Here is a 17203-nt window from a genome sequence, read left to right as displayed (position 1 = left end):
CCAGGGCGTTTGTATTCGGTGGGGCTGACGAAACAGCCTCAAAGGTTTTGTCCACTCCTTCGCATAGGTCTCGATAAGCTCGTATAGAATGATCACTTATATTCTTGGAGAAAAGCTCGGATAGAACGTCCTCCCTTTCAGGGATGATTTTCCATCTATACGGATCAGACGGTTTAGGCATAAGACGAACCTGAGACGGGTGTACTTTGATGCCTATTTTGCTCTCTAAGATGATCTTAGTTCTGATTCACAGGAAAGGTCACCTTTACCTACCAATGTGCTTCGAAAGAAGCTCCCGGCACTCCTCTCGTAGTCTCCGGCGTTCGAGGTTGCTGAGCCTGACTTTAGCCATTTTGAGGGTGTCCCACTAATTTGTAGAAAGCAGACGAATCTCCTCTGTATGTGAGGAATTCAGGCAAAGCTCAGGTCTTATCCATTCAAAATGGGAAGGGGCCCAGTTTCGGGAAACGAGGATCTCGACCTTTGCCCAAGGGCCGGAAACTGGGCCCCTTTCCCCAGTGCTAGAATGTAAGCTTTGTTCTTGCAACACCACAGATACTCGCCGCCGCCGTTATACAATAGCTCGTTCTATGCCGCGTTTGTTTATTTCATTTGTCTGGTTAATTAATCAAATCTAGTTCTAAGCTCGACAATGCCTTCATGGCCCCGGTAGAGATCCGGCCATCTGACCTTGTTATAAATCGTTTGTCGAAAGCGCTATGTACAGATTAGACCAGTAAATACACTGAAAGAAGTACCTGCGCATTGGTAGCAGCGAATTATGTATGAATGCTACTAGCAAAAATCCCACTGACTATCGCCTCAAAATAATCATCCCAGCAACGGCTTCATCAGAGACTCTGTGTCGCTTGAAACCCTCGTCTTATAAGCGGCGTTATCGTAGGGCAGTGTTGATGCTTCGCTATCTGACCGGGCGTCGTCGTGGATGTCCGGCACGAATCCGAAATTTCCGTGCTCACAAGAGTGATATGGCGAAGGGTCTCGATTGTAAATGATGGAAGAATTTAATTCTGCACGGGAGCGTAGCCAGAACACCCTATCGTATAAACGACCAAGGGAGGCTTTCACCCGAGTTCGGAGAAGCGTCCTCGGCTTATGAGAGTTTGTAGCCCGTGATAGGCGTTGTACGAAGCTAAAAGCACGCATGATGAAGTTCTGGAGTCACATTGTCTAAGGGCGAGAGAGCAGTACAACTCTATAGCATCATCCCTTATATTTCAAGTGGGTACCCAGAATAGGGCACCTCAAGGAGCGGGTTGTTAGAGACGGCCTTTCGTGCGACCCAGGGCGGGCCCAGGGGAAGGTCTGCCGGGTAGCCCGACAGGAAGCAAGGAGCGACAAGAGGCTAGGTCACGTGTAGCACGTGACTTCCAGGAAAGGCAGGACACGATATGTTGATATGTTGGCATCTGCCATATCGCCATATCAACATATCAATATATATCAACATACCATTCCTGGTTGCCTCTTCGGGGTGGACCTCACAAGTATATAGCTACGCTCATTACCCTTCCATAGTCACACTCTCTCGTAGCCAACTCATGACATCTGCTTGACTATACTGTTCTTCAGTTACTGGACTACTCATACCTTGCGTCTACTGGACCCAGCTAAAGGACCTTTGACTGAGGAAGCTTGGTTCGCCAAGCCATACAAGAGCAGCCCTGACACGAAGACACTGGTTTGGCCAATTCGTGAGACGTTCAGCGGGATGTGTATTAGCAGGCGGTTAATATAGCAGGAGAACTGCACTCGTACTGTCATTAAAGCTGCATTCTGGAGGAAAGACTTACTTGAGCCTGCAAAGAGACAAAGCGCCGAAAGGTGAACGCCATTACGGTGAAGCTAAATGCTACATCGGAAGGAGAGTTCTCATCTTTGACGGAGAGAAAGTAGTGAAGTAAGCTAGTATTTGTGCGATGGAGATCGAGAGAGAGAGTCTGAGTCGCAACGAATCTGTCTCATCCTTGATGCCTTACAAGCTGAAATATCTTTTCGACTTTCTCGAACAGCTCTGTATATCTTTGACTGAACCTCTCAAAGGTTTCCGGGTGATGCTTCTTAGGGTTCTGGCATAACTCTCGTATTATTTGGATGAAAGGTTCCAGTTCCGCTCTGGAATAGCCCAACAGATCAACTTGTTGCGGTGTCTAGCGTCCTATTAGAATCGAAGTCTTAAAGCCGCAGAGCTTGTGAGGACTTACCCATATCGATTGCCCTGATATCTCACTTGCGAAGCAGTATGCAACTGCAGCTGTAAAACTAGGTAAGCTACTCACGAATCGTTCATCTCTTAACATTACCTCCAGGAAGTAGTGGGCTAAGACGGTTAATTGTGTCTCTCCATTGTTGATTTTGTTGATCCTCTGTAGGAAGCTACTTGGCCCTGGCCAACCAAGGTCGTAGTCTAACCGTTGAAGGATAATACGCTCCGCTTGACGCACTTTTTCTGGTTCAAGGTCGAAAATTTCGATAATATCCTGCATTGAATAGTCAGGGTACTGTTGTTCATACTTAAGCGATATGATCAGTGATGCAGCTGCAAGAAGCATTAGTCGGTCAGGAGTTACTTCCATCAAGGACATGGAGCGGTCGATAATATTGACGGTCAGATATAAGACCTCATGAGGGAGGCCGAGGTGGTTTCGAACCGTGACCAACCACGCCACTAGTTGCGTTCGCATCCCCCAGTCAAGGCCACGCTGTTTATCTAGATAGTTTGGATCTGGAAGCATCTTGGTTTCTTTACGCTTAAGGTATTCGAAGATCTCATCTGCATACTCTTGGAAGACAAGAGTCTCCAGAGACAACATTTTGATTATTGTGATATGATTTCTTTACCGGGTGAGGTGGATAAAGTGTTCAGTTTTCTACAGGAGAGATGATAACACACTGCCGAGCAGCAACTAAGATCGAAATATCTCAAGTGGAGGAACCACTTTTGGGGAACTCAGCAAACTAGAGAAGGTTCCGGTAAAGGGGAACCCAGTAGAGGGTGTAGTCACAGGTTCTTCGCTGAGAGGGTTAGCTTATTGTCATGTCATGATTCCATGTTCGTTCAATGCTTGGCGATGGCGACGACGTTTCTTCTGTATTATGTATATCTTGTACTCAGGGCTCGGGGAATACCTCAAATACACTCTACAATATTTGAAGTTAGGTCACTATGAAATCCATCTATTAGACTGTATTCGCGGCTCCGTTGATATTAATTAATTTCCCTCTCGCTCAGATCTTTTTGATTTCTAGGTAATATCAAATCCTTTGCTTTGCAGTTTGTAGCGTCAGTAGGTCTAGATAATCGACAATATAGTTGCAAGGAGTACGGCAGCCACTGCCGCCCATGTCATGCCTAAGAACATGGTTCCTTTATCCGCTCCAATACCGATATTGTCCCCATATTTATTAACAATGTCGACGGCTTTCGTGATGATCACAGTTGAAATAACGGATCCAACACTGGTTGCCAAAAATGCAAGCTAGCGGACAGTGATGTTAGAACGGAGAAGAGAAAACAACGGGATTGAAGCTTACCGAAAGAATCCCTAGAGTAAAACATCCAGGAAAACGCCCAGGAAAACATATTGTCCAGAAGGAAGCGAAAATTGCTGCACTTTCAGATATGATACCGATGATATAAAACATGCTCATTGCCATGCCAGCTATGTTGAGAGCACGCTCTGTATCCTCGATCCCAGTTGGCCAATGAAGATCTTCTAACGTAGTACCGTTTGGAAGATAGGAATCAATGATCGTAGTCGGTTTAAAGTGAAATAGTGCTGTGTGGTTGGAGCAGCCCAGAATCTCCCTAGTCGGGTCTAATACCGTTGCATTAGGCCTATACATACCTTTGCAATATCCAGTGAGAAAGATCAGGAAGAAATCAGGTAAATCTAGCGCGTTAGCAATATCAGAACCTACATCGCTAAAGAGGTTATTGATATCCCCTTGGATGTCGTTAGCGAGATCGCCTAAGATGCTCCCATCGCCATCGGAAACATTAAATAGGCTGGTGTGGCCGATTCGTGATATGTTCAACTAGATTCTATCAGTAGATGGATAGCTTTGGAAAAGTCTATTTTGCTCGTACTGTCATTAAATCGGCATTCGGAAGAAATGACTTGCTTGAGCCTGCAAAGAGACAAAGTAACGAAATGACGAATGCCGTAATCGTGAAGCTAACTGCGATCACCGAAGAAATTCTCATCTTGGACTAAGAGTGTAAATTAAGTAGCGTCAGAGCATGTTCGATAGAGCTTTAGGATAATTACCTTGAGATGGAGGCTTTCGGGCTCAAAATAAAAAGAAGCTACAACAATGGAGGACGTAGGAGGGACCATTTTTCGGGACCTCCTATGAAGTCAAAACTGGGACCGAGAAAGAGAGGGGTATTTCGACAGTGTTTATTCGAGCTTGCTCGAGGGCAGGTTTGGGGACATCCATTATAGCACGGCACCAAGACTTATTTTCCTGTCTGGGTTTGATGTTGGAGGTAGCTAGATGGAATTGTCCATTGAAAAGAGAGCATAAGTTACTCTCTCTGAGCCCTCATGAGATTCCAGATGAGGTCGACATGGCTCTGACTTTCAAACCGAAAATCAACGGTCATGTATTGAATCAGATCTTTATATCCTTTAGATCTCTTGGAGAAGCGGATTATCGCCCGAGAAGTGGTAGTTTGTACGATGAAGCAATTCCTTTCGAAGATTAATGGGATCCCTTCCTGTCGAAAGATGCGGCGCGTCCGTAGTGAAGAGCAGTCCAAGACCAAGCCTTTGGAAAGAGGTATAGGATTGTCATGAACCAGAACAAAACGACAAATTATAAGCCTTACTTCTGGTGGAAGGTTCCACCATCGCTTCTATATTACTACTTGGATAGGTTGCCTCAATGAGAATCTCTTGTGACTTGGGAGCTCGGGCCCAAAACTGGGAGTTTCTTTTCTCGACCCAACCTTTAATTACCTGGCGCATCATTTCGCGGGAAAGGGCGCAAAATGGGGCCCCCCACCCCCGGGCCCTAGAAAGCTTTATAGTATACGTTAAAAACATCTCGTTTGAATTTTTGGCTTTCTAACATCCGTCATGGGTAGCAGATTTAACGTTGCTTCAGCCGGTCCATCCCAGATTGAGGTTGGCAGAACTTACAAGGCACCAACCATGCAAACGCCATATATGGTAATGTCGCTTCAAGCCAGAGAAGCGCCGGTGCGGGACAATATGCTTGCCGCAGGTTTCTCCTGGATGATCCTCGCTGGCTTCATTTTTTTCCCTGGTACGTTCACCTCTTTGGAAAATTCTGAGAGAATTAGAGAGAGCACAAACGACAAGGCAGTGCAGCACGCGGTGCAGAATACATCACTCCTACCCTTTGCTGTTGTTTCCTGTCTCGTAGGAATTGTCGGCTCCTGCTGGCTGTGGTGGAAGTGGTGCAAGAATTATGTCTGGCTGGTGGAGAGAATATTTTCGTAAGTGTCAAAAGTGGCATGTGCGGAGATAAAACTGACATTATCCGACAGACCAGGACTTTTTCCTTCAGCGGCTGGCTTAACCACAACCCTTATCAATGTTTACACCGCTCGGCATGGGCACTGGTCGGTAACGGCAAAAATTACCATTATCATCATTACATTATACTTTGGGGCCACATTTATGCTGACCATAATATACAAATTTTGGCTTATCGAGAAGGTGAAAACGCCACACGACAAATCGCTCGCAAAGCACATTCCGCAGTAGAGTTATATTAGTGCTGGCGTTGAGACTATATTTCTTAGAACTATATCGAATTGATTTGCAGTGTGGTATGGAAGCTCACCATACAAAAATCTCGGATACTTTGCAATTGGCGATGCCGGTGCGATTATCGCCAAGTCTACTACATTCATTTATAGGCCAACCCGCCCCTAGCTCTCAACAGGCACTCATGGCCGCTGCAACTAGATACACGAGGGAGGCATCATGTGATGATTAGCTTAAACTGTTTTAAGTTTAGCGAACATTTTTCGTATCATTCTTTTAATCCAACTTCAACTATGGAATGTCAACCTCGGTGGCCGTGAACGTGACATATCTCTGATCTCAACTACTATACCATAAGTCACTTGGTGGCGGCCTTTCGAGTTGGCCGTTGAGCCACTGCCGACGAATTCATCCTGCGGCGCTTCTTTGACTTCTTAGCGCAACTCTGCTCCGAATCGCTCGAAGGTTCGGCGCACTCGTTCGTGTATTTGCTCATAGCGTCCGCCTGTACAGAAGCGTGAAAGCCTTCCACAAGCTCCATCTTCATGCGCTCGGGATCCAGCACAATATCCCATCCTCCGATGGAGAGACCATTCGACAATAACTTGAAATTCCAGACAACCCTGATACCACAGCTCCAGGTTTCGGCCTGCTGTGGTGTAGGCTATTCGCCATATGAACGTCAATCCGGCGACAAAGAAAGTACCCCGGGAGAGCAACACTCACCGCTTCAATGTACGCATATTTCAAGTCTGCAAACTCTTCCTATATTCGTGTCAGGACGACTGTCGTTCTCAACATCAAGGAAGATCTCACCTCTACCAGCCGAGCGACCCTCGTCTGCTTTCCACTACCATTGATCGTGGCTTGATCCGCCCTTGAGTCATAGTGACGGATTACCCTCTCCTGATCGTTGATCTCAAGTAGCGTGAAGTGTGCACCACAATGGTTTAATGGGCAGAAGTGTACCAACGGAGTCGTACCTTGAAATCTATTTCTCTCTCCTCCACGAAGGCGGTTGATTCGCCGAGCCCAAGCCGCGAGTGGTCGAATGATAGGTACTACCGTTCTGGTCTTCCCGACTTTGTCCAGCGGGACACTGTAGCCGTGCTTTACGAAGTCGGGCTTATCTGATATATTCATAGCGAGGTTGATCATGTCGTCATTCAGCCATTCTCCGTACCGAAGTCTGTCGAATGTGTCACAGGTCACCGATATGTTGTTCACCGCCACAGCGTCGACGTCTGTGAGCTTATGCTTTCCTAGGACCTTGGTGCTGACGTCTCCGATCAACCTGCGGACTGCTATATCTAAGGTACCTTTTGGCATCGGATCCTGCGCGGAAAAAGGTGGTTTTAATTGATGGGGTTCCTAGGGGATTTCGATTACTCACCGAATCTAAAGCAAAGGTTACGCGCAGGTGCTCGAGCTCCTTCTGCGATACGAGCATCTCTTGGCGCAGTCCATCGTACAAGGCGTGGAGATCAGGTTGTCCTTCGCCGACCAACCGCTCGAGCTGTGCGCCGAGGATTCCGAGCAGTTGCATCCGTCGCGGATCTGACTGAATGTTCCCGATCAACTTATCGAGCTGCTTCCCCTCCATCTTAGTGTATTCCCTGCGACACGGCGTTCAGCCCATGCCGAGTGTTGAAGCATGGTGAGACTTACCAGATTTTCGGGCTGAAAAGAATCCCTAGGCTCAGCTCTTTGACTAGCGTCTTGCTCAATTTTTGACCCCTGCTGAGTTGCACCTTTATTCGCCTCCGAAGTTGTCGATCCTTCGTGACGATGACACTCTCGCTCTTCTCAGTGGAAGAAAGATCGGCGGTGTTCCCTTCATTCTCAATTGTCACACTGCCGACGCCACTGATCCATTTCCCTCGAGGTCCGGCTCCGGATGGCATGTTCTGCATGGAATCCAGTACATGGGTAGCCGCGCCTTTATGATCCACCAACTTACCCTTTCGGGTGCGGATTGTCTTCATCGCCAGATGGATTTGTTCATCGTACCACTCCCAGAACCCCATATATTCTATCATACTGAGGATCGTACCCTTCTGATTCCGTGCCGACCCATTTTCGAGTATGCGGATCCACGTTGATCCATCAGACCACCTTTGATCCAGGGTCAACCCGGAAGCTACCTCTTGACTGTTTCTCCGGTGTGTCTGGAGAATTCTGGAATGGACCCCCGCCGCAACGTCGTCCGGGTACTTCTTGAGCTGATGGATGACCCCCACTGCCTCAATGACGAGGTCCATGAAGGAATCGGTTTCGAGCGAGGGTGATCCTGATTCCAACACAGGAGGTGACGCAACGCTTTCAAGTGGTGTCAAGATTCTCTCTCGATGAATCTCTTCCGTTTGTGGCGACGCGCCCTCAACCGGCTTCATGGGAGTGAGCACTACTGGATCGGTCTTTGCGAGAGGCGTCGACAGTCGAGGCAAGACAACCGCTTGCGTGTTCTCAGCATAGTTGTGTGCTTCTTCCGTTGTCTCAATTCTCTTCTCCATGTCCTTGCTTGCTTCAACGGCGGTTCCTCGGCGGTCGGCGGTGTCTTCGTCTCGGTCAATGACATCCTGAGTAAAGCCTGGTTGTTGATCCGGCAGCGACGTCTCCTCGGGTCGGGGTGCATTGACACCCTCACTCGACCCGTCCATATCGGCCCCAGCGCTTTGAACCGATGACGATTGGGTATCATTGGCGGCAGATTTTTCAACCGAGAAGTGAACTTCACCGGTTTCGGGGGGGCCAGAATCGCTCTTGGAACTGAAGTCTGTCGTCTTGGCCTTTGCAGACTTGGGTGGTCGGTAGGAAAGATCCTTGCCCGACATGCGCCTGCGATTCGTGGCGTGGCTGGTACTCTTTTCCACCATGTTGTGATTTTGCTGAAGAGAGTTGTTGATGCCACTCCTCGCCTCCTGGATTGCCGTTGCCAATGCATCAGCGATCTCGGGGACCTCCTCACACAATTGTCGAATTATGACAGAAAACTGCCGCAGCTTATCGTTAGTGCCCAATACCAAGAACAACCGATACCAACGCACGTACCTCTTCTAGATTTCCGAGATCAATCGTCGCGTCCGAAGCCACCAAATGGAGTAACCTCCGAAACAGCCCGAGCACTTCCGCTTCAGTGCTTGTCAATTGACGGTGCTCAGGTCCGTACCCAGAGCCAGAGTCGGTGCTGCTGGAAGCCATCATCAGCGGTGCAGACAGGAAAGAAAAGACAGATTGTCAACTTTGATGTACACAAGATCAAAGGCTGCGCTGCTAAAGAAGAGAGCAGGGAGGAGGAACAGGAAAAGACCGGATGAGATCATTTAATACAACGGTAGGATGTCCTTTCGGAATCCCAGGATTCCGAAACGACTTATGAAAAGATCAAACTGAGGTGAACTCTGGACGTATGCGGAGCTGACAGTGATCGATGACGGCACAGTTCTCAGCCGTCTAGCGCTCTCCATTTCACACGAACAAAGGTTCCAGAGTGACAACCATCCACCAGGATCTAAATGAAGCACACCGTGCTCTATACCCGTCGAGGAGTAGAGTGCTGATGATCATCCAAAAGCTAACTAGAATTCAACCCTCCCGTCTGCCCGTTTGTCAATTCTCCTCGGAGATCAGGCAGCTCTGGAGCTATGATTTGCTGTCAACCCTGATCCCGGCATTGATAACCTGCCGCACCAGCCTGTGGCATGTTACCGCTGATCCAGCAAGGCAGACTCTGGATCAAGGCACCGTGCCTGCTCAACATGACAAATCCCTCACTTCAACAGGGGGCCGGGGACTTGCGAGCCAGTGCTCGAATGACCGTTGAGGCTTGCAAAGGCTTCTGAGATCCACCAAGACGAGGCGTGTCATGTGCCATATGACGTTCCATCAACAGGCCTCCGAGGACGGCAACACGAAGGGAGCTGCCCCCCTAGCAGCCCTCTCCAACATTTCCGGCCAGCAAACGGACTAGTTCAGGAGGCGAAAATCCGGGAGAATGCAGGACACACTTCAGCTGCACTCGCATACGGTGTCACCCTCGTCTCCTCGACTCAGAGCCCTCCATCACTTTCGGTCCTCCCTCGGAGCGGCCCCTTGGCGTGGCGACCATGTAAAATAAGGAGCAAATTCAGGGCAGTTTGTTGCCTGATTGCTATGAAGACGGAGTGACGGTGGTGTCATCGGCGCCCAGGAAACTCCGCACAGCCAACTCCTGTGGATACTCTCGAGTTGAATTGTCTACACTCCATGGAACTCCCCATGTGCTCACAGTTGATTTCCAGCCTTCAACAAAGAACCCAACATCTCGAGAGGGCCTTTGGGCAGAACAAAGGTCCTCGCCATTTTCGAAGGGTTGGATTTGCCCCATACAACGCAAGCGGTAAGTCTTACAGTGCTCAACGTTCGTCCGGAGGAGTCTGGTAGATAAGTACTGCCTGTGGTATTGCTAGGCGGCAACAAATACCACCCTGGGCCATGTCCTGAGAAGCTAGATCTCTTCTAGGAGTGATATTCAGTTGTGTTGCCATCATTGTCCCACGGATTCGCTGAAGGATCGCAACCCTGGCCACGAGAGCCTTTGAGGCAGTTTGCCTTGCAGTACGCTGACAAGTGGAGTTTCACTGAATGAGCGAACACGGAACAAATTTGAGGTATAAAAGGATGCTCCAGTTCCCGACCTCTCTGCATTCTCTTCTTTCTCCTCATCTTTCTCCTCATCCTCATCCTCCTCTTCTTGCTTTTGCTAGAACACCCCTTCTTCGCTCCTCTACAAAGGTCAACCACATTGTGTGTATTGTGGCAAAGACTGACTGAGAACGGAAGCACAATGGAATCCAACATCCTACACGCCGAACACGATGGTACGTATAATGTGCAACGGTTGAAGAGTGTGCGTGTTGGCTAATCTCACATCTCTACAGGAATCGAGATTGAAGAAAGCGACTACGAGAGACCTCCTGCCAGGGACATCACGCGGGGGCCATATGTGATGGTCCTTACCAGAGACAGCGATGATGAGGTAGGCGCATCATATGATCACTATCTACCCATGATCTGCATGATAACTAGCTGATACTGAGGTTTAGGAGTACGAGGCGCCGTCCAACCCACCCGCGGGTAAAAGTTTCAGAGAAATGCCCATGAGGTTGCCTGTTGAACCAACCACCTCGAAACGTTCACCGTGGAAAAAGATATCACGGTACTCGCTGCTCAATCGCCGTCACGAGAAGGACTATGGACCTGATGACGGTATTCGGCCTGATAGCCATGTTGACTTCCCAGTCAAGCGAGTGATATCAGCCTCACCTGCTGAAGAAGTGGACGATGGCCCTGATCCCAGTGAGCCGTGGGCATCCAGATCGATCGATGACAGGCAGCATGATGACGGAGAAGGGGAGAAGGGCCAAGAGAGTGAGGCCGGATTCAACAATGAAGGTGATATTCGACTGCAAAACGTTAAGCCTGGACTTCTTCAATTCTTAGATATGTTTTCGGTTCGAGTCGTCGAGAGCACACCATGCTCGATCACCGGAGCAAAGTATATCTTCGAGCTGCAGACAAAGTGGGTCTCTTCCGAATCCATTATCGAGGCAGTCGGCCACGACACCTTTAAGAAGTCCGTACTAGAAGCTACGCGCCATTCGACACTGAGAGGAAGGAAAAGAAAGCGGGAGAGCTACTGATTGAAGTGAACACGAAGGAGTGTGCTGTATATTTGGACATTCATTAGGTACTGGCGACATTATGGATTAACCCAAGGATCATTTTAGATGTCAAGTTGCTCTGAGAAGTCCAACATATTACTAATTCGCCGCCCATCTAATGGCGATGTAACAAAAGCCATGAGCACAATACTCCAACGGTGTGACACTCTTTAAATCTTAATGCTTTTTGGCCCATCTCTGTCAGGGCTCTAATCGATCCAGACGCCTTCGTGAAGTGTTCTGTACTCGTCCTCATCCTCGTTGTATTTCTTCATTCCCTTGATATTCGCACTTGACACCCCCAACGCTTTAGCCGCCCTTACGACACCTGTCACATTGGTAAGCTCCTCCCTTAAAGGAGTGGTAGATCTTGGGCTTACGTCGGTATGCGTCAGGGGCCTTGTCATCTGGGTTAAAATACGGGTGAACGTCTTTTCCTGTTTCCGTAAAGCCATGAAGGATAACTGCGTCGGAACTACCCTCTCGTATACCAAGGATCCCATAGTTATCACCATCTCTTTGACTGAGAACTCGTTGGACTGCAACCTGTTGTCTGTGAGTCGCCAACGCGTAGTCCTGGTCGTCGCTGTTATCACCGAAAATATCCATGAAGATTGGCTTCGACTGAACAATCAGCTGCCCTGCACCCGCCTGTCGCTTCATTGGCAATGCCTGCGCTTCTGCTACTTTGCAGCGCTGGTCGACCCCGTCCCCGGTCTCGTTCGCTCCAATATTGACTGGACGGTTTTGAAGAACAGTCTGCGTTTCCCGGTCGACCTGTTCAAGGTTTTCACTGGTCTTCATTATGTTAATGGGGCAAGGGAGAGAGCAAACTTCTGTTGCTACTAATTGAAGTATGTTTTGATATTTTGTTGCTTGGATTGTCTTTGATATCAGCCGCAATGGAGCCTCTGTCATTTATACCTAGAACTCGAGAGCCCAAAAGAAGTCACTATTTATTTCGTAAAGTCCCATTTTTGGGACCATCCAGGACCACGACTCATCCTGACCATGCTTACCCTATCAGGCGAGTACATAATTGACCGTACGAAATTTAGGTCTAGCACCGACTTCTCCACAATTTTACTAGGCACTATCCCTTTTAAATCCAATCGCACATGATACTATTTACGTATGTGGAAGTCCGCGACAATAGGGATTCTCAAATGCGGTGTAAGTGACTAAATAAATTTTGTCTCTTTAAATTGGCGCCACGGCATTGTGAGCTTTCCTTAGCGCATACAATACGATCCACGAAAGGTAATGAGGTTTTGCAAGATCCAGAAATGAATGCGATGACAACGCTTCGTATGTGCTATCCATCGTCAAAGATAGAAAGCTTATGGCCTCCGACGACCAAAGAGATGGGTTCATTATAGAGAATTTCCCCCTTTCGACATGTTTTTTATTCATGACACTCATCACGGCTGAACCTAGCGCAGCAAGATCCTGTTTTGCCGGAGCTCGTGCGCCGTTTTGGCACAGTTCAAGATTTGCTGAATATAAAGTGGTTAGTGGTTACGAATGTTCGGCACTGTGCAGACGTACCAATTTTCACAACTCCTTCTAGCGACACTAGGATATTGGAGCATATGATCTCAGAGTGCCGAAGACCGTGAGTAGCGAGATATGCGATGCCTTCGAGGGACTGGACAAATTCTCAGCCATGGACAAGGTCAGACCTTGTGGACTTACCTGAGCGAATATTGAGGCGAGCTGTGCCTCGTTGAGTGATTTGTCGCACGCAATAAAGTGGTTTAGAGAGATGGCCTCGTGATTGGATACGGTGTAGTATACACCTTCATAACTAAATACCTCATAAGTCTGGACCAAGTTTTTATGTTTCAGCTCGCAAAGGCGTTTTATCTGTTCCTCGGTGATAGAGGCGCTGCTGAGGGTGAACTGCTCTCCTGTGTCTGATCTGAGAACAACGGCGACGGAACCACCTAGCTCAATACGGTAAGCTCCTTCGTAGAATAACCAAGGGGAATCTTCTCTCCAATTAACTCCTTGAGTCTTGTATTTCGACGGAAGATAAAGGTCGCGCAGACCCGACTTCGTCGTACTCTTCACAAGAACGCGAGAGTGTCTAGTAGAGCTCTCTACCTGACTCTCTGGGAGATTAGAGTTGTTGGGTCTTTGGATGTTCGCCAGATAATCGCCGCCGCTCCCTGGGAAGACTGTGTCACGGTTAGAGGCTTTCTGCATAGGACTCATGACTGGACAAGGATAGGAGATGACAGAACGTGTTTTGGCAGAGAGAAAGAAATAAACAGGCTCACGGAGAAATGTAATATCACTGGTTATCACTGGGAAGCCGAACGCATAACTCATCCTCACAGTTCCCTAGAATGGGCCCTTTCGGGCCCGAAATATGGACCTGAGAGCGCTGGTTAGGTCTTCATCTCACTCGAAAATGGATATAACCTCAGTTTAGACTGGTACAAAGGAATACTTTTTTTCTGCTCAACGAGCCAGGGATCAGGCAAATATGCAGATTGCGAGCCGCCATCATGGTCAGTCAAAGCGAAGTAAATGACTATCAGCGAGATATTGTCAGAGACAAAGCGTCCAACTTTCGAGGAAAAGCTCGCGTCATGCTCAACGTTCTTCGATTTACGCCTGAGAATATAAGAGATCTCGACAGGGCAAATGTCGAGAGACTGAAGGCTATCTACGAGGAGGAAGGGTGCCTCCGAGAAGGGCCAGAGCGTCACGTGCCTGCGATCATCTCATTGGCTGACCTGACACGCGCCATCGAGTTCACAGGAACCTCAGAGGTATCTCTCGATAGACTCCTGGATAATCCGAAAGAGCTGCCGCCGCTGCTTAAATTTCCTCCCAATGTACACATTGAATGCCTGACAGGGAAACATCGCATCCAAGCTGCCAGAGAGTCGGCAAAATTGAGAGCTGTAGACAAGTGGTGGATAGTGGATCTCTATCTAGAAGGTAATGTCCAGCGCCTGCCTATCTTTAAAATCTCTGCTAAGGCCCGTAGGATTGAGCGACAAATCAAAGAGGGCTTTATCAGAAGAGTATTCAAATTCTCTAAATTTCTCGGACGGCATTATATTTCTGAAGATCATATACTACGAGTCTGCCGGTGACAAGTTTGCCGAGTTCCAATGCTGGGCTCGTCTCACAAAGAGTAAGAGGGATATTCTAAGACGTTTTTTGGCTCGCAGGGATATTAGTGCCGCTTTCAAGCGCCTCCTACCCTTTTATGGACTCTGGACTAGCAGCAAATATGGCTTCAACATTGGGACGCTTCATAAGATGATCGGAATGAATATGGAACCAGTCAGTTACCCTGTAAACAATTGAATCTCGTTCTGACGATTTGTTAGGAAATCATCCACTATACCGAGCTCATCTTCGACACGTGGAAGAAAATCTTCCGTGAGAACAGAGAGCTGTACTACCTTACGGATCCAGACACCGTTGCGGAGCTTCAGTCAAGGGCTCCGGGGGCGTCACCGCATGACTTAAATAAGGTCACGCAGCTGATGTCCGAGGGTCAAATATTCCGAGAGATCAGGGACACGAGACATCGCGGCGATATTCTAAGACAGTTAAGTTCAATCCCCTACCCAATTCCGACGTTCTACACCCTACGACAAGATCTCATATACATCAAACCATGCGCCGCCATTCTGCGGAGACTATTCGTGAACTCCAAAAGGAGGTCCAAGTATTCGATCCGAGAAGCGGCAGAACATGCCTTCTCTGGCGTGAACCAGACTGACGGGCAGGTCGTCCTCCAAACTTCCGAGTCCTCTTTCCAGTCGGTTCCTGGAAGCCTCACCCATCAAATAACTGTCGGGTACCGGCAAATCGTCGCCTATGCGATGCGCTTCGTGCTGGATATGGTTCCTCAGGCAGCGAAGAAAGAAGCTAGAGAGGCAACGCCACAGCCACGGAAACCCAATCCTGCTTTGTGGCGAGGTATCGGAACACTGGCTTACCGACTAGGTTTTGAATCGGAAGAGATCCACCGGTTGAGGACCAAGGATGCAGACCGAGCAATCGCCCGCGACATGCTGCTCATGGCTCGCGACCCGAAAAGATACAAATACCCGGATGGGCTCTTGGAGAACTTTGAAGATCAGATTGCTGAAATGATGAAGACGGCAACGGAAATGTCGGAGGACAACCCAGTTTCCATCTCATCCGTGGACGGGTCAGGCGAGAAAATCTCGCATCGCCGAGGGTGGATTGTCAGCTCCGCCTACGAGAGCAGCCAACCATTTTTGTTCTTCAAACATCTCAACAATATTGACGATGATCTCGGTAAGGGAGTGACATCTTTCCTTGTTCGAAAATCAGTCTACATTGCCTTTTTCGGGATCGTGAAATTGCCCTCTGAAGAACCACCGTCCGCTGAGCAGGACAGCCAACCCCCAAATCAGGATCCTGGTGAGAATGGTGGCGAGCCCCACGATCAAGACGTCAATATGCAGGATCAAAGTGGCGTCGATACAACCCATCAAGAGTCGCGTGAACAGGACGTCAACATGGAAGGGCAGGACACCAACGTAGACGTGCCGCCAGGGACAGATGCCCAAAGTTTGACCACTAGCCTCAAGAGAGGAAGGTGGAGTGACCCACGTCCACCTTCCCAATTCCGGTTCGTTTTCGAAAGCCCGCAAATGTATCCCATCGATACAGGCCAGGCAAAGAAGATAATTCTTGGCCAGAATCCGAACGCGAGCGCACAAAGCAAGTCGGTAGTGAGAAAGAAGCGGCAAAATTCACCGGCTGCTCCCGGTCACGGAGGCTCGCCAAGACCCACACAGCAAACCTCTGGCCCGAGTGTGTTTGGATCTCTACCACCGGCATGCAGGTCACGATTGATGTTGGAATCTCCCTCACCCCAACAGGTATGTGGAAAACAATGCTTCACATCTTGGGGAAACTAACCTGACGCAGGAATCTCAACCTATCCATGAACAAACTGTGTCAATCTCGATCTGGGAAAATGGCAAATGGAATCTTATGGAGAGCGACTGCAAACGGGACGAAGTTGGTGAGAAGGTGACGCGCCATCTGTGGAGGAACGATGGCCTACATCCCTACGATGAGGATGGAAGAGGTCTATCTGAGGATCAATTTTTCGACGTCGTTGTCAATCAGCGGTCGAGGATGATTTACCTTGCTCGACCTCAAGATGAGTCTACTGCTTTCGAGTTATGAACTTTTATGTTACTGTTGAACCTATGAAAAGTTTGTCAAGCCAGCAAGGTGTATAGTAATGACCAGTTTGAGGTATATAGTACTGTGTGGGAATTTAAATGACATATTTATGGAGGCTTTAAGGCTTTATGCTACTAGCCATAGTCGTCTAATATTATAAAGGAAGGAATGTTATTCTCCTAAAGCAAACATAAAGCTTGTACAGATCTCGCCAGGGACAGCTGGCAGTAGAAAGCCTTGTGCACAGAAATTCCCGGTTCGAGTAAAGGGTAATCGTTCCATTATGCAAGCTAACTACCAAAAATTATGCGCAAGACACGCTGCAAATTGGCCGTGCGGATCCTGCCGACGGCAAATACAAACCGAGCCAAAACCACGAGTGGAATCAGGGACACCTACGCCAACACCAGACCAGGAACACCTAATACGAGGGGCTAGCCAGATAAACACCAAACGCCGGAGAGAAATCGTACCACCTGAAGAATATACGCCAGACATCTTGATTCTGTTTCCCAGCTTCGTCATGGAGGGAACCAACGTTGA

At 48.5% G+C, this 17203-nt stretch overlaps 5 protein-coding genes across 5 annotated transcripts; 2 read left to right on the top strand and 3 right to left on the bottom strand.

Moving 5' to 3' along the window:
• Window positions 1-2107: 2107 nt before the first annotated feature.
• Window positions 2108-2834, bottom strand: AYO20_07381 (hypothetical protein; the record flags this gene model as incomplete). Its single annotated transcript, XM_022645667.1, has 3 exons — window positions 2108-2171; window positions 2226-2275; window positions 2325-2834. 3 exons carry the CDS (start codon window positions 2832-2834, stop codon window positions 2108-2110), a joined length of 624 nt encoding a protein of 207 aa, XP_022498382.1.
• A 3286-nt stretch (window positions 2835-6120) lies between these two features.
• On the bottom strand, window positions 6121-8963 carry AYO20_07380 (hypothetical protein; the record flags this gene model as incomplete). The annotated part of the gene is made up of 6 exons (XM_022645666.1): window positions 6121-6426; window positions 6489-6527; window positions 6579-7097; window positions 7156-7378; window positions 7431-8755; window positions 8814-8963. 6 exons carry the CDS (start codon window positions 8961-8963, stop codon window positions 6121-6123), a joined length of 2562 nt encoding a protein of 853 aa, XP_022498381.1.
• Window positions 8964-10587: 1624 nt separating this feature from the next.
• Window positions 10588-11443, top strand: AYO20_07379 (hypothetical protein; the record flags this gene model as incomplete). Its single annotated transcript, XM_022645665.1, has 3 exons — window positions 10588-10621; window positions 10682-10779; window positions 10847-11443. 3 exons carry the CDS (start codon window positions 10588-10590, stop codon window positions 11441-11443), a joined length of 729 nt encoding a protein of 242 aa, XP_022498380.1.
• A 230-nt stretch (window positions 11444-11673) lies between these two features.
• On the bottom strand, window positions 11674-13681 carry AYO20_07378 (hypothetical protein; the record flags this gene model as incomplete). Its single annotated transcript, XM_022645664.1, has 5 exons — window positions 11674-11792; window positions 11845-11901; window positions 11956-12201; window positions 13013-13112; window positions 13160-13681. The coding sequence occupies 5 exons, from the start codon at window positions 13679-13681 to the stop codon at window positions 11674-11676; spliced, it is 1044 nt and encodes a 347-aa protein (XP_022498379.1).
• Window positions 13682-13977: 296 nt separating this feature from the next.
• AYO20_07377 (hypothetical protein) lies at window positions 13978-16660 on the top strand (the record flags this gene model as incomplete). Its single annotated transcript, XM_022645663.1, has 4 exons — window positions 13978-14416; window positions 14466-14767; window positions 14815-16347; window positions 16397-16660. 4 exons carry the CDS (start codon window positions 13978-13980, stop codon window positions 16658-16660), a joined length of 2538 nt encoding a protein of 845 aa, XP_022498378.1.
• Window positions 16661-17203: the final 543 nt, after the last annotated feature.

Source organism: Fonsecaea nubica (genome assembly GCF_001646965.1).
Source record: "Fonsecaea nubica strain CBS 269.64 chromosome Unknown Scaff51, whole genome shotgun sequence".
In the NCBI taxonomy this organism is placed as follows: domain Eukaryota; kingdom Fungi; phylum Ascomycota; class Eurotiomycetes; order Chaetothyriales; family Herpotrichiellaceae; genus Fonsecaea; species Fonsecaea nubica.
Note: the sequence above shows the minus strand (reverse complement) of the source record. Positions and strands in the feature narration are given on the sequence as shown.